The following is a 21,538-nucleotide window of genomic DNA, read 5'->3' as shown; positions in this document are numbered from 1 at the left end:
TCCTGAGGGGCCCTACTGAGCATACTACTGGGACCATACGGACTATAACTCCTCCTGAGGGACCCTACTGATCATACCGCTGGGACCCTCCTGAGGGACCCTTCTGAGTATGGCCTCCTCCTGAGGGACCCTTCTGAGTATGGCCTCCTCCTGAGGGGCCCTTCTGAGTATGGCCTCCTCCTGAGGGACCCTTCTGAGTATGGCCTCCTCCTGAGGGACCCTTCTGAGTATGGCCTCCTCCTGAGGGACCCTTCTGAGTATGGCCTCCTCCTGAGGGGCCCTATGAACTCCTACTCTGTGAAAATGTTTACCACTGGGACCCTACTTTAAAATAGTCTAGATGGCACTTTAATGTGTACAATCCCCTGCCCAGGTTGAAACAATAGATGTTCACTGCTTACTATCACCAAGGAATATTAGGGGAAAACCTTTCTACGCTTTATCACTATAACTGTTGAGTGATTTATGTTTTTTCATTTCATTTTGTGGTGAATGAATGGTGTATCTTATTATGTCAGTCGTGTACTGTATGTTCAGAAATAAACATTATTGAAATCTGTCATTTGTATTCATTATTCAAACCTCTCTATCAGCCAACATTCCAGACAGCACCTGTGACCTGCCATAGGCAGCAGATCCGACCTTATGGTTTACAGCTGGTCGGACAATCTTCCTGTGTAGATTAAAACACCACGGATCCGGCGCGAGATATGGCTCGGGAAAATGTACCCCAATCCAGGGAGCAGAAATACATTGTACTCCGAATTGGCCCATCATCCCAATTGTTACACAGAGAAGAATGAACGAGTGCTAATGGTCACAAGCGAGTCGGATCTGCTGGTTACACCTGAAAATAATGCAAAGAAGTTCAGAGATTTTTTTCGAATATAAATGTTTGCTAATTTAAACAAACATTTTTCAAATTCCTCAGATTGTTCGTTAACACAAACTTAACCTTTAAAAATAATATCGATTTTTTTTTTTGCTCTCCGTAGGCTGTTGGTGCCCATGGTTACTGAAAAGTTTTGTTTACATGTCATTTTGGAGGAGGTAGACTTGACGGGCGGTCTGAAAAGCAACACACACGGCTAAACTAGCTAACATCGTATGCAGAGGAGAATATTAGCCAAAATTGGCCAGGTGAGTTGCTTTGCCTATGTAACGTTAGTTCGCAAAGCAAACTGTTTCAATAAGTTATTTGGTCAATGACTGTGAACGTTAACGTTAGCTAATACATCATTGTTATTCTCACCATATGTTGTGAACCGATCAAAGAAACTTGTCCCTGCTGGTTTATTTTGTTACTGTAATTAGCTACATTATATATGGCTAGTTGGATGCGCACCTATCTAGCTAACTTTGCCAGATTAAGCAACGGCCACTGGGTACTAACATTCGTTGACGGTGACTAACTAGCTAGGTTAATGTCAATGTGGACAGTAAGTAGTTACCGCTAGTTAGCTAACGTCAGCTGTTTTCGCTACAGGGCCAATCAGGGGTGTAATTATTTGTCCAAACCGTCGCAAAACGGAAAATGAATTTTCCATTGCATAAATACAGCCGCTATATGTCACTCCACGTTTCGTCCCGGTTGCTTCCGTTTTAGAAACTTTTGCAACATATTCGGCGTAATGAATACGCCCCAGGTGAATGAGTCATGTGCTGGCAAGTGGCAGCTCACCATTAGCTAATGCTGGCATGTTATCGACCTCTATTTTGCAAAGTTAACTTTAGCTATTTAGTCATCTTATGTAGGCTAGTCACAAAAATTCCCTCGCCCAAATTATATGTAACGTTATTAGTCAAACAAGCGCTCTATTCAAACCGCATCACGGAAATCCGCTTTACAGCGTGATTGAAACTTAAATGCAATGTTGCTGCTTTAGCGGAAACTACATTCACGTTAAACGCATATTTAGGTTCAATCGTAAATGACTTAACAATTTCTATCGCGGAATCTGTAACGCGTCAGCTTTACAGATTGACTAGAGCCCTTAGTCCAAATTGACATGAATGCTCTCACAAAGCCAACTGTGTCACTGACTGATCTTTCAAAATCTGTCTGCAAATGTGGTGCAACAAGCTTCATAGGCAGGCAACTAACTGTACGTCTCATTTCCCTGTACAGAGTTCATAGTCAGCTGTCAGTGTCTGGTAACTTGCAGTCAGATGTCCAGAGCCTGAATTAATAGATTGTGTCTGCGGCCTGCACTGGTTAAGCACATTCTCCTCTCTATTCATACTGAACAAAAATAGATTTTAAAAGATTCAAATACTTTACTGAGTTACAATTAATATAAGGAAATCAGTCAATTGTAATAAAGCGCAGCCATGGGTGGGCCTGATAGGGCATAGGCCCACCCACTGGGGAGCCAGGCCCAGCCAATCAGAATTTAGTTTTTCCACACAAAAGAGCTTTATTACAGAAATAAATACTCCTCAGCACTCCCTCAGACGATCCCGCAGGTGAAGAAGCCGGATGTGGAGGTACTGGACTGGCTTGGTTACACGTGGTCTTCGGTTGTGAGGCTAGTTGAACGTACTGCCAAATTCTCTAAAATGACGTTGGAGGTGGCTTATGGTAGAGAAATTAACATTAAATTATCTGGCAACAGCTCTGGTGGGCATTCTTGCAGTTAGCATGCCAATTGCACTTTCCCTCAACTTGGGACATCTGTGGCATTGTGACAAAAGTTACCTGTTATTGTTCCCAGCATGCTGTTTAATCAGCTTCTTGATATGCCAAACCTGTCAGGTGGATGGATTATCTTGGCAAAGAAAACATGTTCACTAGCAGGGATGTAGACAAATTTGTGCACAACATTTGAGTGAAATAAGCTTTTTGTGCATATGGAACATTTCTGGGATTTTTATTTCAGCTCATTGGACCAACACTTTACATGTTGTGTTTATATTTATGCTCCCCCCACACACAGTACCAGGCGAAAGTTTGGACACACCTACTCAGTCCAGGGTTTCTTTATTTGTACTATTTTCTACATTGTAGAATAATAGTGGAGACATCAACACTATGAAATAACACACATGGAATCATGTAGTAAAGAAAGAAGTATTAAACAAATCAAAATATATTAAATTCTTCATTACTTTGATGACAGCTTTGCACACTCTTGGCATTCTCTCAACCAGCTTCACCTGCAATTATTTTCCAACTGTCTTGAAGGAGTTACCACATAAGAAAAACCCTTGAATGAGTAGGTGTGTCCGAACTTTTGACTGGTACTGTATTGATTCTACACACATGTCGTGTCTTTGGCTATGCCGGATTAAGTGATATGACATGCTATTCTATAAAATAATTTCTCTGTAATTAATATTACCTGATTAAGCTAATAATGTAAATAATTAACTAGAAAGTCGGGGCACCACGAAAGAATGTTTATAGAGCTGTTATCTTCAGAATAAACTCTTAAAGACCTGGTAATATTTTACATCAATAGCAGTCGATATTTAATCGTCTCATCTGAAAGTGGTAAATTCTTGGTTATCTTCACGAACCCTGGCTAACAAGGTGAATTAGCAATACAACATTTGGTTTAATTATTTATTTACTAAATACCTAACTAATCACACAGAATTACATATACACAGAATGAATCATACATTGACGGACCTGGTGAACGTAGCCGATATAGCGGCTGGTTACACAAAGAAAACGGGGGTTTGAGTGAAAGAGCGGGAAGACTGAGTAACAAAGGGAGAAGCTATGCTATCGTAAATATAGTATCTTATGCATTCTAAATTACCGCCCATTTGAAAAAGGAGAATGTAAAAAATATTTACTCTGAGCTGCGCTTCGGTAGATTGGTCGTCAATGGAAGGCCGGTTTGTCCAGCATGGATCTCTGGTGGTAGAATGGATACTTGGTAGTACCGTCGTTGTGTGGTAGAACAGTTACTCTGTCCGTCCTCTCCTAGCCCACGTCTACAGTTGCTGTGCTAACGCGACGGCTAGGAGGTATCACTTCTTTAGTGAATAAGAGTTCAAAGTTCATACCAAGTTGCCATACTTTTAAGCTCATGCTATATTCTGGCTGGTATAGTCGAAATTCATCCTTCGGCATGTAGGTCGTCACCTTCACATTGAGAGTCGATGCTAATTTCGTTAGGTTCTTGTCTTTCAACCAGAGCTCGCGCTGAGGTTGGCTTAGTTCTGTAGGTGATCTTTGTCCTTTCAACGCGGGGACCGGAAGTCCTTACGTCCTTGGAACAGAAAGTTACATTTTCGTCAAGGGCTTTATATAGGAGGGAAGAGAAGGGCGTGTTTCATAGTTTATAACCAATGTCGGTTCACATGGGCAGGGCCACTGAGTTGAGCATAGTTTACTCTATGACAAACCGTTCTCTCATTAAGAAACTAAATTAAATGTAATCTTTTCACAAATAGTTTCATATTTAAACATTTACATTTCACAACAATTCCATGTGAATCCGATAACTATAATGTGTAGACTTTCCAAGATACAGTTTGTCATCCTATCATCAGTAATAATGTCTCAGACGCCAACTGATCTGGCATCATATTCATTTAGTACCAACGCATATTTTCAGCTGGTTGGATTACCGAAATATGGTTCCTTTCCCCCCCACCTTTTGATGTTCCCAGACTCTCTATGTTTAACAAAGGCTTTTCAAAAGTCCTACTGTAGAGAGTCAAGAGAGAAGAAAGGGAGAAAGGTATTTATGGGGGGTGGGGGGGGTCATAAACCTCACCCACAGGCCAACGTCATGACACACAAATACCCCATAATGACAAAGCAAAAACAGGTTTTATAATTTTTTGCAAAAACATTTACAGAAGTATTCAGACCGTTTACTCAGTACTCAGTACCTTTGGCAGGGATTACAGCCTCGAGTCTTGTTGGGTATGACATTACAAGCTTGGCACACCTGTATTGGGAATTTTCTCCCATTCTTCTCTGCAGATTCTCTCAAGCTCTGTCAGGTTGGATCGGGAGCGTCGCGGCACAGCTATTTTCAGGTCTGTCCAGAGATGTTCGATCGGAAGTCCGGGCTCTGGCTGGGCCAGTTAAGGACATTCAGAGACTTGTCCCGAAGCCACTCCTGAGTTGTCTTGCCTGTGTGCTTATGGTCGTTGTACCTTTGGAAAGTGAACCTTCTTGGGGACCTTCAATGCTGCAGAAATGTTTTGGTACCCTTCCCAGATTTGTGCTTCGACACAATCCTGTCTCAGAACTCTATGGACAATTACTTCGACCTTATGGCTTGGTTTTTGCTCTGACATGCACTGTCAACTGCGGGACCTTATATAGACAGGTGCCTTTCCAAATCATGTCCAATCAATTTAATTTAACACAGGTGGACTCCAATCAAGTTGTAGAAACATCTCAAGGGTGATCAATGGAAACAGGATGCAACAGAGCTCAATTCCTAGTCTCATAGCAAAGGGTCTGAATACTCATGTAAAGAAGGATGTAATTAAAAAAAAACATTTTTCACTCTGTCAATATTGGGTGTTGTGTACATTTCTGAGGATTTTTATTTTATTTAATCCATTTTAGAATAAGGCTATAACGCAACAAAATGGGGTCTGAATACTTTCCCGAAGGCACTGTATATACACATATAAACTCAGCAAAAAAAAGAAACGTCCTCTTACTGTCAACTGTGTTTATTTTCAGCAAACTTAACATGTGTAAATATTTGTATATAACAATATAACAAGATTCATCAACTGAGACATAAACTGAACACGTTCCACAGACATGTGACTAACAGAAATGGAATAATGTGTCCCTGAACAAAGAGGGGTCCAAATCAAAAGTAACAGTCAGTATCTGGTGTGGCCACCAGCTGCATTAAGTACTGCAGTGCATTTCCTCCTCATGGACTTCACCAGATTCGCCAGTCCTGGCTGTGAGATGTTACCCCACTCTTCCACCAAGGCACCTGCAAGTTCCCGGACATTTCTTGGTTAAATGGCCCTAGCCCTCACCCTCCGATCCAACAGGTCCCAGATGTGCTCAATGGGATCGAGATCCGGGCTCTTCGCTGGCCATGGCAGAACACTGACATTCCTTGCAGGAAATTACGCACAGAACGAGCAGTGTGGATGGTGGCATTGTCATGCTGAAGGGTTATGTCAGGATGAGCCTGCAGGAAGGGTACCACATGAGGGAGGAGGATGTCTTCCCTGTTATGCACAGCGTTGAGATGGCCTGCAATGACAACAAGCTCAGTCCGATGCTGTGACACACCGCCCCAGACCATGACGAACCCTACACCTCCAAATCGATCCCGCTCCAGAGTACAGGCCTCGGTGTAACGCTCATTCCTTTGATGATAAATGCAAATCCGACCATCACCCCTGGTGAGACAAAACCGCGACTCGTCAGTGAAGAGCACTTTTTGCCAGTCCTGTCTGGTTCAGTGACGGTTGGTTTGTGCCCATAGGCGACGTTGTTGCCGGTGATGTCTGGTGAGGACCTACCTTACAACAGGCCTACAAGCCCTCAGTCCAGCCTCTCTCAGCCCATTACGGACAGTCTGAGCACTGATGGAGGGATTGAGCGTTCCTGGTGTAACTCGGGAAGTTGTTGTAGACCATCCTGTACCTGTCAGGATGTACCAATCCTGTGCAGGTGTTGTTACACGTGGTCTGCCAATGCGAGGACGATCAGCTGTCCGTCCTGTCTCCCTGTAGCGCTGTCTTAGGCGTCTCACAGTACGGACATTGCAATTTATTGCCCTGGCCACATCTGCAGTCCTCATGCCACCTTGCAGCATGCCTAAGGCACGTTCATGCAGATGAGCAGGAACCCCGGGCATCTTTCTTTTGGTGTTTTTCAGAGTCAGTAGAAAGGCCTCTTTAGTGTCATAAGTTTTCATAACTGTGACCTTAATTGCCAACCGTCTGTAAGCTGTTAGTGTCTTAACAACCGTTCCACAGGTGCATGTTCATTTATTGTTTATGGTTCACTGAACCAAGCATGGGAAACAGTGTTTAAACCCTTTAAAATGAAGATCTGTGAAGTTATTTGGATTTTTACGAATTATCTTTGAAAGACAGGGTGCTGAAAAATTGATGTTTCTTTTTTTGCTGAGTTTAGATATATCCCCCAACCAGCGTCCCTGTTGAGCAGCAGCACACATCCCTGAGAGGAGTTCAGACGTCACATGACGTCAGACCAGGAGTCGGCCGTCCCAGCTGAGCCTCCGGTGCTGCTAACGCGGGAGACGTGGTCACACCACCTCGGTCTGGAGCGTCAACACCTGGTACAGTACTGTCACTGAAGCTCTTTACTCACACACACAGCTTTTTGGGTCTGGCATAGTAGATAACATGTTTCTCAGCTATGTGACCTGACCAGTAAAAACCTCCTAGCTCTAATCATTAGATACAAGACCTACGTTGCAGATTGTCACAAGGATTGTGCAGTTGTTTGTGACTTGATGTGTTGTTCAGATTGTTCATTAGTACACACACACTAGCATACATCCCATATACACCCAGAACTATTTCATCCCTCCAGCTGCTCAGAGCTTCAGTGGGTATTTAGCCATAGAGTCACAGTCTAGGCATGCCTTCTGTAGTGGCCTTGCAGGGGGAGAGAGAGTGAGAAAGTGAGTAAGCCGAATAGGCAAGAGTGAACGTGAACGAGAGAACCTAAAAGGGACAGAGGGAGGGAGAAGGAGAGAAAGGGGGGTGGCTTCCTCTGCTCTTGCATTGGTGCTCGTCTGGCCATGTGCCTATTCCAACTATAACCACACACTGGGGGGCTCTCTTGAGTGGCAGGGACATGTGAGCTCCTTTTACATGTGCTGTTCTGGGCAGGGGAGGAGGAAAGCATGAGAAGAGCAGGGGGAAGTGATTGATAGTTACAGTCTTTCCTCTTTCTGTGTAAGATGAGCTAGTGAGAAGATCTGGGTCTGAGTGTTGGTGAGGTGCTTGGCTGTTGTAGAGGCTTGTAGTGAAGATGAGTGCTGCTGCAGTAAGGAGCTGAGCCCAGGCCTGCTGAGTGATAGGACCAGGCTGCTTCAGGTATCAAGCCCAGAGGGGCTAGGATGCAAGAACCAGGATGGGTCACATGCTAATGGCCTGGCTCAACATGTATCTGACCAACTGGCTCAACACACTTGTGTGCCAGACGGACCAGCCAAATGGAAGATTCAGGAACAGGAGAAGAAGAACAATGTCATCCAAGACAACGTGTCGACAGGCCCCATGGCGAGAGGTAGCGGAGTCGGGGCCACTCAGTCCAGAACACTCACAGGAAGAGGAACCTGCTATTATTAACGCCTCCACAGGCCTCGGCATGGTCACACTGACCAATACACACATAGACTCCATGGAGGCAGGAGTGCCACACACAAACACTGCCAAGGCCAGGGCCAGCTGTGAGAATGTTCTGTATATGGAGGGTGTGGTGAGCCAATTAAAACAGAAGATAGCAGAGAACAGCATGGAGAATTCACCTAGACAAAGGATAGAGAACACCATGCAGAACCCACCCAAACAGAAGATTAAGACATTTTAGAACCTAGCAAGACAGATGGAGAACACCATGCAGAACCCAGCCAGCCAGAGGACAGAGAAGACCATGGAGAACCCACCCAAACAGAGAACACCATGGAGAACCCCAAAAGACAGAAAATAGTGAACACAATTGAGAGCCCAGTGAGACAGAGGATAGCAGAGAATGACGTGCTTGGGGATACCTGGTTCAGCCGTACCCTGGACCCTGGACCCTGGCCAGGAAGAGACAGAGGGTTGGGGAACCCGCCTGGTATGATGTCAGAGCTGGGGGGATTACCTCAATTTAGTGGCGGATTGATGAGGAATACTGTGTCGTCAGGGGCGGATTGATGAGGAATACTGTGTCGTCAGGGAACCCCTGGGGCGGGGTTTCAGGCCCAGAACTCAGAGCTTCTACAGCGTCTGCTCCATCGACGCATATGACCTCGACATTGACCAATCGCAGACAGCGGAACAATTATCCTTTATTCAATCGCACATCGAAGAACCTACAGCTGTCCAATCACATTCAGAGGAACCTACAGCCAATGACCAATCACACAGAGAGAAATCTGCATACGCCTGACCTATGGCACATAACAGAACCCAAGGCTTCTGAACCCATGGCTTCTGACCAGTTCACAAACAGTTGAATTTACACCCATCAACCAATCACAAACATTGAAACCAGCAGGTTTTGACCAATCCTATTGTGAGCCTCCCGTGGCACCAGCTCTGCCGGACCTTCTCTGGAGAAGCTATGAGGACCCTCAGGCATTACAACAGGACAGCCCCATTGCCCCCGGAGACGCCAGAACCCTGCAGTTAACTGGAGACATTACAGCTCCCGACATACTTGAGCTGACATCACGCCAGGGGGAAAGAGGGTGTGGTAAGAAGAGAGGTTCTATGCCCACAGACAAGACAGTTGACAGCAGCCAGAAAAGAGAAAATGCAAAGAGGGATTTAAACCTCCATGATACCCAAAACTATATACCCACCCCCACAGACCCCTGCCCCCCTGACCCTACCCTTACAGAGGAGCAGCTCACACCCAGCCCTAGCTCTAGTCCTAGTCCCAACTCCAGCCCCCTGCTTGGGGCAGTGAATGAAGCTACATGTGTAGAGGAGATGGAGGGGCGGGAGATATACCAGGCTTTCTCAGTAAGTATGATCAGTGAGAGGCTGAGAGGAGAGATGGAGGAGGAGACCATGCTCAGCAGGACAGTGGAGACCACACTAACAGAGGTATCACCAGTCTCCACACTCACTATCGACAGTCTACCCAGTCTATGCAGTGTCTCTACCCATGGACTTTACTGTCTACTCAAATCTGACCTTAGACCAGTGGATGTGGCTGAAACAAAACTTGATCCGTATGATACTACTTCTGATCGCAGCACCAAGCCTGACCAAAACATAACCCATGTGCATACTGGGAGACCTGATGGGGAGAATGTCAAACCTCCTGGAAATAACAGGAGCCCTGCTGATGACTCAGAGCTCACTGAGCCCCACCAGAGGGATTAGCCATCTTCCTCAGGGTTGTGAGGACAGAGCCGAGTGCCCATCTTCCTCAGGGTTGTGAGGACAGAGCCGAGTGCCCATCTTCCTCAGGTTTGTGAGGACAGAGCCGAGTGCCCATCTTTCTCAGGACTGTGAGGAGGACGCAGAAAGCATCTCTCTGAGGTAAGAGGAGGCTCTACTCCTGTCCCTCAGGACCTGCCTCTAGTGAGGACACTAACTTACCGCCCTGTACAGGTTCTTCAACCTTCCTCTGTAGGGTCGGAGGGGAGTGATGGGAGAGTGAGTTCAGAGAGAGGAACTGAACCCACTGACTGCAGAACGCTGTCTAAGAATATCCCTCCCAGAGACATGTGTTGCAACAGATAGCCTCAGTAGTGTGTTTAGAGTAGTATAGGGACACACATTGACGGTAGTATAGGGACACACATTGACACTAGTATAGGGACACACATTGACACTAGTATAGGGACACACATTGACACTAGTATAGGGACACACATTGACAGTAGTATAGGGACACACATTGACACTAGTATAGGGACACACATTGACACTAGTATAGGGACACACATTGACGGTAGTATAGGGACACACATTGACACTAGTATAGGGACACACATTGACACTAGTATAGGGACACACATTGACACTAGTATAGGGACACACATTGACACTAGTATAGGGACACACATTGACAGTAGTATAGGGACACACATTGACACTAGTATAGGGACACACATTGACACTAGTATAGGGACACACATTGACAGTAGTATAGGGACACACATTGACACTAGTATAGGGACACACATTGACACTAGTATAGGGACACACATTGACGTAGTATAGGGACACACATTGACACTAGTATAGGGACACACATTGACACTAGTATAGGGACACACATTGACGGTAGTATAGGGACACACATTGACACTAGTATAGGGACACACATTGACACTAGTATAGGGACACACATTGACACTAGTATAGGGACACACATTGACACTAGTATAGGGACACACATAGTATAGGGACACACATTGACACTAGTATAGGGACACACATTGACACTAGTATAGGGACACACATTGACGGTAGTATAGGGACACACATTGACACTAGTATAGGGACACACATTGACTAGTATAGGGACACACATTGACAGTAGTTGACAGTAGTATAGGGACACACATTGACACTAGTAGGTAGTATAGGGACACACATTGTACACACATTGACAGTAGTATAGGGACACACATGGACACTAGTATAGGGACACACATTGACAGTAGTATAGGGACACACATTGACACTAGTATAGGGACACACATTGACGGTAGTATAGGACACACATTGACACTAGTATAGGGACACACATTGGCACTAGTATAGGGACACACATTGACAGTAGTATAGGGACACACATTGACAGTAGTATAGGGACACACATACAGTAGGGACACACATTGACAGTAGTATAGGGACACACATTGATAGTAGTATAGGGACACACATTGACACTAGTATAGGGACACACATGGACACTAGTATAGGGACACACATTGACACTAGTATAGGGACACACATTGACACTAGTATAGGGACACACATTGACAGTAGTATAGGGACACACATAGTATAGGGACACACATTGGCACACACACATAGTATAGGGACACACATGGACACTAGTATAGGGACACACATTGACACTAGTATAGGGACACACATTGACACTAGTATAGGGACACACATTGACAGTAGTATAGGGACACACATTGACAGTAGTATAGGGACACACATTGACACTAGTATAGGGACACACATTGACAGTAGTATAGGGACACACATTGACAGTAGTATAGGGACACACATTGATAGTAGTATAGGGACACACATTGACACTAGTATAGGGACACACATTGACACTAGTATAGGGACACACATTGACAGTAGTATAGGGACACACATTGACAGTAGTATAGGGACACACATTGACAGTAGTATAGGGACACACATTGACAGTAGACCTTCGGTTACCACGGCGATAACTGATCTGCTGTGAACTGTTTTTCTGGGGGTGGAGCATGATCAGATTGATGTTTACACCTCCACCCCGTCTTACCAGATACAGTGTCTGGGTCAGAGGTCATTGACTGTTACCATAGAGACGGGCTTGCATTTAGGAAGAGCCATGATGGACATGGTGTCAGAGCTGCAGGGGAGGACTGTGTCTACCCCTCTCCCTGGATGCATTTAGGGCCAGGGTTGCACGAGGGCTGTGTAGGATGGTTCTAGGGTATGGTGCCCAGCCAGGGTGAAGGCGAGGAGGGCTATAAGGAGGAGCAGCCCCCTAGATCCATGGCCTACACCACCTGCAGCACTCTGCTGCCCCAGGACTCTTGTCTCTGAGAATAGTACCCTCACCACCAGCCTGTGAGTACTTCAGCCATGTGTGTCTATCAACTGTAGGGATGAGCAAACGCACATCTCTATTCATGTGAGTTAAAAAGTTCTGTTCTGATCACGATTGATCCAGTTGAGACCTGGCAGGAGCAGAGGAGTACACACACACACTATAGAAGTTTTCTAGTTTTTGAAGACACTGACCTTGGGTGTGTGTGTTCCCTTGCAGGAATCCACCCCGGTCTCTGAGCTGAACCCAAACGCTCAAGTATGGGCCAATCACACACTTAGCCTGGACCCCTCAGGCCTTGTCTACACTGACGCCCTCCAATCATGGCTGGCGGTGACCAGTCACCTTGACAACCAGGAAGGTAAGCATGCGGTAGTAGAGTGAATATAAAACAACGCCTAGCCCTTAATCCAGAGGGGGAGGCAGCTGCTGGGTCTGCTGCCTTCTTCTTTGGCTTATTTTAGTGTCTGTCTAGTAAACGTCACTACCTGATTGGTCCTCAGGGTATGAGCAGGGATATGACCTGGAGGAGGTGGGCGAGGCTCAGCTGGAACCGGGCGGTGTAGAATTTCCGGTGGTCACCATGGGAAACCCGTCAGCCAATGGCCTGGTCCAGGATAGCTGTGTATCAGGTACCAACATAACTGGCTGGTCAAACAGATGATGTCTGATACAAACATATGTTTTTAATGCTGTTGCTTTCAGAGGAGCTCATGGCGCAGCTGAAGACCTCACTGGAGTCCTGTCTGTCACGGTACGTCTGTGTGATTGGTCAGTGGGCAGTGAGGGTCGTTTCTGATTGGTCAGTGGGCAGTAAGGTTTGTTTTCTGATTGGCTGATGTCCCCTCAGGGAGAACCTGGCCAATGACCTCTACCTCGTCTCCCAGATGGACTGTGACCAGTACGTTCCCATAACAACGCTTGCCAACCTCGACCACATCAAGAAGCTCAGCACGGACTTGGAGCTCATCTCTGACGTCCTCAAGTGTGAGTTAACTTAAGTTTTTGTGTGTTTACACCAACGGTCAAAAGTTTTAGAACACCTACTCATTCAAGGGTTTTTCTTTATTTTTACTATTTTCTACATTGTGGAATAATAGTGAAGACATCAAAACTATGAAATAACACATATGGAATCTGTAGTAACCAAAAAAGTGTTAAACAAATCAAAATATATTTTATATTTGAGATTCTTCAAATAGGCTCCCTTTGCCTTGATGACAGCTTTGCAACCTCTTGGCATTCTCTCAACCAGCTTCACCTGGAATGCTTTTCCAACAGTCTTGAAGGAGTTCCCACATATGCTGAGCACTTGTTGGCTGCTTTTCCTTCACTCTGCGGTCCGACTCATCCCAAACCATCTCAATTTGGTTGTGGTCGGGGGACTGTGGAGGCCGGGTCATCTGATGCAGCACTCTCCTTCTTGGTAAAATAGCTCTTACACAGGTTGGAGGTGTGTTGGGTCATTGTCCTGTTGAAAACAAATTATAGTCCCACTAAGGCCAAACCAGATGGGATGGCGTATTGTTGCAGAATGCTGTGGTAGCCATGCTTGTTAAGTGTGCCTTGAATTCTAAATAAATAATTGACAGTGTCACCAGCAAAACACCCCCACACCATAACACCTCCTCCATGCTTTACGGTGGGAAATGCACATATGGAGATCATCCGTTCACCCACACAGCGTCTCACAAAGAAACGGAGATTGGAACCAAAAATCTCCAATTTGGACTCCGGACCAAAGGACACATTTTCACCGGTCTAGTTTCCTTTGCTCGTGTTTCTTGGCCCAAGCAAGTCTCTTCTTATTATTGGTGTCCTTTTAGTAGTGATTCCTTTGCAGCAATTCGACCATGAAGGCCTTGTTCACACAGTCTCCTCTGAACAGTTGATGTTGAGATGTGTCTGTTACTTGAACTCTGTGAAGCATTTATTTGGGCTAAAAAAGTCAAACAGTCCATTTATATTTTCCAACGGGGCTATACATTTGGATGAGGTTTTTTTCTCGCCTGAGTAGCCTCATTTCACTGCCCAAAATAAAAATTAAACCATCTAGTGTTCAGCGAAATAACAACACATTGTCAAATACAGGTAGCCTAGTCAAATAATTAACATCCAATCACATTAACCGCTACTCTCTCGCGGAAATTCCACTATGTAGTAGCCAAACGTAGCTGCTGCTCATGTTGGTATCTGTATTGATGGTACAAAAGCCATAATAGGGAGACATAGAGGAGTGGAAACAGTTGCTGTCGACGCCACTTGGGTACACTGCAGCATCCACCAAGAGGCTCTTGCTGCCAAGGGAATGCCTGACAGCTTGAAAGACGTTTTGTACACTACAGTGAAAATGGTTCACTTCATTAAAGCAAGGCCCCTGAACTCTCATGTATTTTCTGCACTATGCAATGATATGGGCAGTGACCATGTAACACTTTTACAACATACAGAAGTGTGCTGGTTATCAAGAGGCAAAGTATTGACATGTTTTTTTTTTAGTTGAGAGATGAGCTTAAACTTTTCTTTACTGACCAAAATTTTCACTTGTCTGACCGCTTGTATGATGACGAGTTTCTCACACGACTGGCCTATCTGGGTGATGTTTTTTCTCGCCTGAATAATCTGAATCTAGGATTGCAGGAACTCTCCAGCAACTATATTCAATGTGCGGGACGCAATTGAGGCTATGATTAGGAGCTTTTTTCTGTCTGCATTAACAAGGACAACACACAGGTCTTTCCATCACTGTATGATTTTTTTGTGTGCAAATGAACTCAAGCTTACGGACAATGTCAAATGTCATATAGCGAAACACCTGAGTGAGTTGGGTGTGCAATTATGCAGGTACTTTCCTGAAACGGACGACACAAACAACTGGATTCTCATTATCCCTTTCATGCCCTGCCTCCAGTCCACTTACCGATATCTGAACAAGAGAGCCTCATTGAAATTGCAACAAGCAGTTCTGTGAAAATGTAATTTAATCAGAAGCCACTGCCAGATTTCTGGATACTGCACTCAGAGTATCCTGCCTTGGCAAATCGTGCTGTTAAGACACTGATGCCCTTTGCAACCACGTACCTATGTGAGAGTGGGTTCTCCGCCCTCACTAGCATAACTAAATACAGGCACAGACTGTGTGTGGAAAATGATTTAAGACTGAGACTCTCTCCAATACAACACAACATTGTAGCTTTATGTGCATCCTTTCAAGCACACCCCCTTCTCATTAACCTGTGGTGAGTTATTCACAACTTTCGATGAACAAATAAGGTTCTATATGTAAGATGGCGAAATAAACAGCAAGATTATTGATTATTATTATTTGTGCCCTGGTCCTATAAGAGCTCTTTGTCACTTCCCAACTAGCCAGGTTGTGACAAAAACGCTCACTCATTCTTATGTTTAACAAGTGTGTGTGTGTGTGTGTGTGTGTGTGTGTGTGTGTGTGTGTGTGTGTGTGTGTGTGTGTGTGTGTGTGTGTGTGTGTGCGTGCGTGCGTGCGTGCGTGCGTGCGTGCGTGCGTGCGTGCGTGCGTGCGTGCGTGCGTGCGTGCGTGCGTGCGTGCGTGCGTGCGTGCGTGCGTGCGTGCGTGCGTGCGTGCGTGCGTGCGTGCGTGCGTGCGTGCGTGCGTGCGTGCGTGCGTGCGTGCGTGCGTGCGTGCGTGCGTGGGTGGGTGGGTGGGTGGCAGGCTTACAATGATGGCAAAAAAACAACCCTGGTGCTATAGGGTGTACGCAGCTTGAGGTTGAATGTTTGAAGAGTTACGGGACTGTAAAATGTTTGGAAACCACTGGTATACCTGATTGGGTAAGATGTTTACTTGGCGGAAGGGCGCTGACCGTGTTCTCTCTCCTGATTGGCTTGTAGCATTGCCACTGGTGGAGGTGGCAGAATGTGGGCAGAAGGTACGGCCAAATCGGGGTCGCTGTATCGTCATCCTCCGAGAGGTCCCAGAGACCACACCCCCAGAGGTAAGAATTTGTTGTTTTTAAACAACTAATTGACCGACATCAGTTCAATTATTTTGAATTCCATTTAGTTATGTTTTTTTCAGTGCTCAGTTTCTCTAGAGATACATCAGGGGTGTGTTCAGTTTGTTGGAACGTTTGATATTTTGGGACACGTTTCCCCAAAACATTCTCGAAAAGATTTTGAGGTACTTTTGCTCCGTTCGGTGGGTGTGGCTTAAAACAACGACTGACGTGTTTAAAGGGCAGAGGTGCATTTTGAAGTCACAACCCAGCCCCTCCCCGTTTTTCAACTTGACGTTCAGTACAGTACAGCATTCGTTCAATTGGAACGTTCTAGTATGGTTTTTATCATGGTACTTTTATTAATTGTTTTATTCTGTGTTGCTACAGCATTCAACCCACAGTGCATTTAATGTCCCCAAAAAATATCCAAAATTGAAAAACGTGATCATTTTTTTCATTTATCGAACTGAAAACAAACCGACCTCAAAAAGCACTTATGGCTCAGCGCTAACTGTAAACAACATCTGTCTGCCCTGTCTGTCTGCCCTGTCTGTCTGCCCTGCCTGCCTGCCTGCCTGCCTGCCTGCCTGCCTGTCTGCCTGCCTGTCTGCCTGTCTGTCTGCCCTGTTTGCCCTGCCTGCCTGCCTGCCTGCCTGCCTGCCTGCCTGTCTGCCTGTCTGCCTGTCTGCCTGTCTGTCTGTCTGTCTGTCTGTCTGTCTGTCTGTCTGTCTGTCTGCCCTGCCTGCCTGCCTGCAGGAGGTGAAGGCTCTGTTTGCATGTGAGAGCCTCCCCAGGATCCAGAGCTGTGAGTTTGCCCAGAACGACAACTGGTTCATCACCTTCCACAGTGAGGCTGATGCTCAACAGGTACTGCTTGGAGACTGAGGTTAAGGGGGGTTAATGAACAGCTGGGAGAGACTGAGGTTAGGGGGGTTAAAGACAGGTCGGAGGGACTGGGGTTAGGGGGGTTAACGACAGGTAGGAGGGACTGGGGTTAGGGGGGTTAAAGACAGGTCGGAGGGACTGGGGTTAGGGGGGTTAACGACAGGTAGGAGAGACTGGGGTTAGGGGGGTTAACGACAGGTAAGAGGGACTGGGGTTAGGGGGGTTAACGACAGGTAAGAGGGACTGGGGTTAGGGGGGTTAGACAGGGGTTAGGGGGGTTAACGACAGGTAGGAGGGACTGGGGTTAGGGGGGTTAACAACAGGTAGGAGAGACTGAGGTTAGGGGGGTTAAAGACAGGTCGGAGGGACTGGGGATAGGGGGGTTAACGACAGGTAGGAGAGACTGAGGTTAGGGGGGTTAACGACAGGTCGGAGGGACTGGGGATAGGTGGGTTAACGACAGGTAGGAGAGACTGAGGGGGGTTAATGACAGATAGGAGGGACGGGGTTAGGGGGGTTAACAACAGGTAGGAGAGACTGGGGTTAGGGGGGTTAAAGACAGGTAGGAGATACTGGTTAGGGGGGTTAACGACAGGTAAGAGGGACTGGGGTTAGGGGGGTTAACGACAGGTAAGAGGGACTGGGGTTAGGGGGGTTAACGACAGGTAGGAGAGACTGATGTTAGGGGGGTTAACGACAGGTAGGAGAGGAATTGATCCTCTAGACATTCATGCACATTTCATTGAGCTGCAGATTTCACTCACTGTGTGTGTGTGTGTGTGTGTGTGTGTGTGTGTGTGTGTGTGTGTGTGTGTGTGTGTGTGTGTGTGTGTGTGTGTGTGTGTGTGTGTGTGTGTGTGTGTGTGTGTGTGTGTGTGTTGTTCGTGTGTTCGTGTGTGTGTGTGTGTGTTCGTGTGTGTTCGTGTGTGTTCGTGTTCCAGGCGTTCCAGTACCTAAGAGAGGAGGTAAGGACGTTCCAGGGGAAACCCATCAAGGTGAGTGTCGGGTCCTTTACTAAACAGTACTTTTCCACACAAGTGGCAATCACATGATAAAAGATTGGTTAATTTATTCATTAGGCACGAATCAAGGCCAAAGTGATGGCAGTCACATCTTACGCTCCAAAGAATGGCTACAGGCCCTGCCCAATGGACCCCTGCACCAATCAGCAGCCTTACAGCCCATACTACGCCCAGCCCACTTTCCAGCAGCCCCTCCCACAGCTCTACACAATGACTAATCAGAGCTTGGCTGCCATGGCCGGATACACAGACCCTGTCATGGTGAGGTGGACATACACACACACGCAGGCACAAGCGTTCTCTCTCCCTGGTGTCATTGTTGTTCTGTCCAGCAGATGGCGTCATTCTCTGGCTTCATGGATGGCTTCCCAGGATGCCCCAGCTTCAAGCTATCCCCCTCACACAGACTCAGGTACTACACTCCTCACTCACGTTCTCGTTCTGGAGAGACATCTCTCTCCTTCTCCCAAGCTATCATTCTCTTGCTTTCTCTTTTTGTCTCTCTCCCTTTCTGTGTTTTGCTTGACGATGGAAGCATGGTTGTAGTTACGTTGTGGTGACGTGATTTTTTACATCTGTGTTTCCCTCTCCTCCATTAGGGGACAGCGAGACCAGAGGCGGTTGTCTGGCGACAGGGGGCCGGGCCTTCTGGATGATCCCCCCTTCTTCCTGGAGGATGGACCAATAGGATGCGTCCCTGGACCCCCCAGGCAGGGTCGGCCACGGTTACCAGGCAACAGGCGTAGGGACGGAGATGGGGGTCGACGTGGAGGGAGAGGGGGGTCGGGGTCCTCCCCCAGCACTGACAGAGGAAGGTAGTGACCTCTGACCTCCAGCCCTTAGAAACGGGTCTCTTCCTGATCACTCATTTTCATTAGAGACTAAAAGGGTGAGACATTTTTTTGAGGTACCACCTGAACTGAAGAAGATTATGTTTCTCTCTCTCTGAAGGAGATGTCCCATTGGTCAGAGGAGGAGAAGAGATGACAAGTACTCTGTAAGTACTTAAAGATGTGTTATAAAGGTTTTCTATCATTTCAGCCAGCAGTTTTGATAGTAGTGCTCACGAACCAAAATGGGACCCTGAACATGTTGAACAAGTTGTGTTTTCTGCAATGATATGTTACAAATGAATATATGTACTGGATATGTACTGTATATCTGTGTGCATATAAACCTGTTTATAAGTGTGTGTGTGTGTGTGTGTTTAGAGAGGGCCCCCCCAGTCGCCCCCCCGCTCCTTGTCTCCCAGTCTGGAACTCGGCCCCAATAGCTTCCCCCCACTTCCCCTTGCTACAGCTTCTACAGCAACAGTTACCACAGCAACCAACATCCATAAGGCAACCAGCAACCACAAGGTAACCAAGAGTCACACACACTCACACACTCCCTCTACTTTCTTGTAAGGTTGTTTTTCTTGTTCCAGAGTCCAGTTAGAGGCAGCAGTACCAGTGAACCAACCACTGTGACATCACAAGACCTCCAGCCTATCACAGCATTGCCTCAGAAAACCCTCCCCCTAGAGTGAGTACAATCTCCTTCCTTTCACAATGTGTTTTGTAGGATTACTTTAGGGAAGAAAGTTACAGACTTGTCCCACAGGAAGCTAACGTTACGTTTGTGTTGTGTTATGTGTTATATTGCTGTCCCACAGGAATCTAAAGGAAACTGTAGTGTCTCCCAAGAGAACCACAGCAGCTCGTCAGACCGCGAAAGAACCTCAGACCACGAAGGGGAACAGACCAGCAGCGGTGAGACAACTCACAGACTACAGAGACAAACTGGTTAATAGTTGTTTTTTTTAAATGGTGAAGTTGAATGTACCACAGCATGGCTACATCTAATAGTCTAAAATGGTTTCCTCACCTCATCAGTGCAGAGGAAGGAGAAGAGACTATTGAGATGCAGTCATCTGTCTTCCAGAGAAGTAGTGTATGCTGGGTACTGAACGGTCCTGTGTTGTGAATGGTTAGGAGTCCAAGAAGCCAAGCTACGCTGAGATCTGCCAGCGCATACGAGCTAATCAGATGCTCACCGCAAAGGCTACTGACCACACCCCCTTGGGGACGGAGCTTGTCCCAGCCTATCCTGCGCAGGCGCCTGACCCGGCCCAGTTATCACTGTGACCAGAGTGAGATAGTTACTTTGGGTTGGAGAGGGAAGAAGAGAAGGGGAAGAAGTTATTCAAGCCAAAGAAAAAAATTGAAAAGTTGTACACTGTTGTTTCTCTCTGTTGTCTGTGTCTGTCGTCAGACTTGACGTACCTTTCTGACTTTTTGAAATCTTTATGTTTTGATATTGATTGATTTCTTTTGATTAATATTGATCAGTATTTAGAGGATTGGACATCAGATTTCTGTATTCCTTGGTCTAAATAACTTAATCAGAACATTTACAGTAACTACAGCCAGACACTGAGTGACAAGAGGCTAAAGTACTGATATCATATAACATTTTGTTTCTGCATGAGTTTTAGATGTAATTTATTTTATGTTAGATGGAATTCCTTTTGTGTTGACTTGGGGAGGGGGAGTCTCTTACAGACAGACGAGGAAGAGGAACAACTCTGGTTGATATTGATAAGTTTGCATACAGATACAACATTGTAAGAGTTACTTGAGTTAACAACTTGATATGGAATCAGGGGTGGTGGGAGGTAAATAGTTTTCAGTTCAGATTTCTTGTGTTTGAGATAGATTAAGTTTGTAAATGTGGGTATTAGATACAGAATTGAGGCATGATTTAAAAAGGTGAATTTTTTTTTCTGTACAGATGTAAATAATTTGACTGTTATTAAACAATTGCCTTAATAATAAACAGTAAACAATCATTTTCGCATTGTAATTTATTCCCTATTACTTACAATTCTAAAGTTTGGATGAAGAAGTCAGTATGGCTGGCTGAATCAGTCTAGCAAACTACATTCGTGCAGGAACCTTTCCTTCAGTAGTGGCCTGCGGTCAGATTGTTCAAGTGGTGAATGTCTGCACCTGAGAGCGTCGCTTTCCAATGTCACGTGGTGCTGAGTTCCGATTCTGTCGCTGTCCGCTTCTGTGGTGCTGATTCTGTGATCGCAGCTATTACAGCTTGTTTGTTTAGCCTACTTCAGCACCATTAGACCTTCAAATCATGTGACAAAGTCACCACATGCTGTGTTATTATAAAATGCAGTGATACTATGAAGCTAGCTACTCTGCATATGGGCTAATTAT

At 45.9% G+C, this 21,538-nt stretch overlaps 1 protein-coding gene across 1 annotated transcript; it reads left to right on the top strand.

Annotated features, from left to right (window-relative positions):
- The first annotated feature begins 1,043 nt into the window (after window positions 1–1,043).
- LOC139366697 (la-related protein 4B-like) lies at window positions 1,044–21,156 on the top strand. The gene is made up of 17 exons (XM_071104381.1): window positions 1,044–1,140; window positions 7,091–7,256; window positions 12,662–12,803; window positions 12,946–13,074; window positions 13,148–13,196; window positions 13,293–13,429; window positions 16,313–16,416; window positions 17,176–17,286; window positions 18,246–18,299; window positions 18,384–18,587; window positions 18,662–18,738; window positions 18,926–19,141; window positions 19,278–19,323; window positions 19,538–19,684; window positions 19,753–19,850; window positions 19,981–20,077; window positions 20,300–21,156. Exons 2-17 carry the CDS (start codon window positions 7,158–7,160, stop codon window positions 20,450–20,452), a joined length of 1,863 nt encoding a protein of 620 aa, XP_070960482.1. The 5' UTR covers window positions 1,044–1,140; window positions 7,091–7,157; the 3' UTR covers window positions 20,453–21,156.
- The last annotated feature ends 382 nt before the right edge of the window (window positions 21,157–21,538 follow it).

This window comes from Oncorhynchus clarkii, chromosome 15 (assembly GCF_045791955.1).
Source record: "Oncorhynchus clarkii lewisi isolate Uvic-CL-2024 chromosome 15, UVic_Ocla_1.0, whole genome shotgun sequence".
Lineage (NCBI taxonomy): Eukaryota > Metazoa > Chordata > Actinopteri > Salmoniformes > Salmonidae > Oncorhynchus > Oncorhynchus clarkii.
The sequence above is the reverse complement of the archived record's forward strand: the minus strand, read 5'-3'. Positions and strand labels throughout refer to the sequence as shown.

What these genes read in the sequence shown, in the direction of transcription:
- LOC139366697 (XM_071104381.1), top strand. Translation starts at nt 7,158, where the DNA reads ATGACGTCAGACCAGGAGTCGGCCGTCCCAGCTGAGCCTCCGGTGCTG. An exon ending in TCACCTTGACAACCAGGAAG is followed by an intron (nt 12,804 to 12,945) that starts GTAAGCATGCGG and finishes ATTGGTCCTCAG; the next exon opens with GGTATGAGCAGGGATATGAC. An exon ending in CTGGAGTCCTGTCTGTCACG is followed by an intron (nt 13,197 to 13,292) that starts GTACGTCTGTGT and finishes ATGTCCCCTCAG; the next exon opens with GGAGAACCTGGCCAATGACC.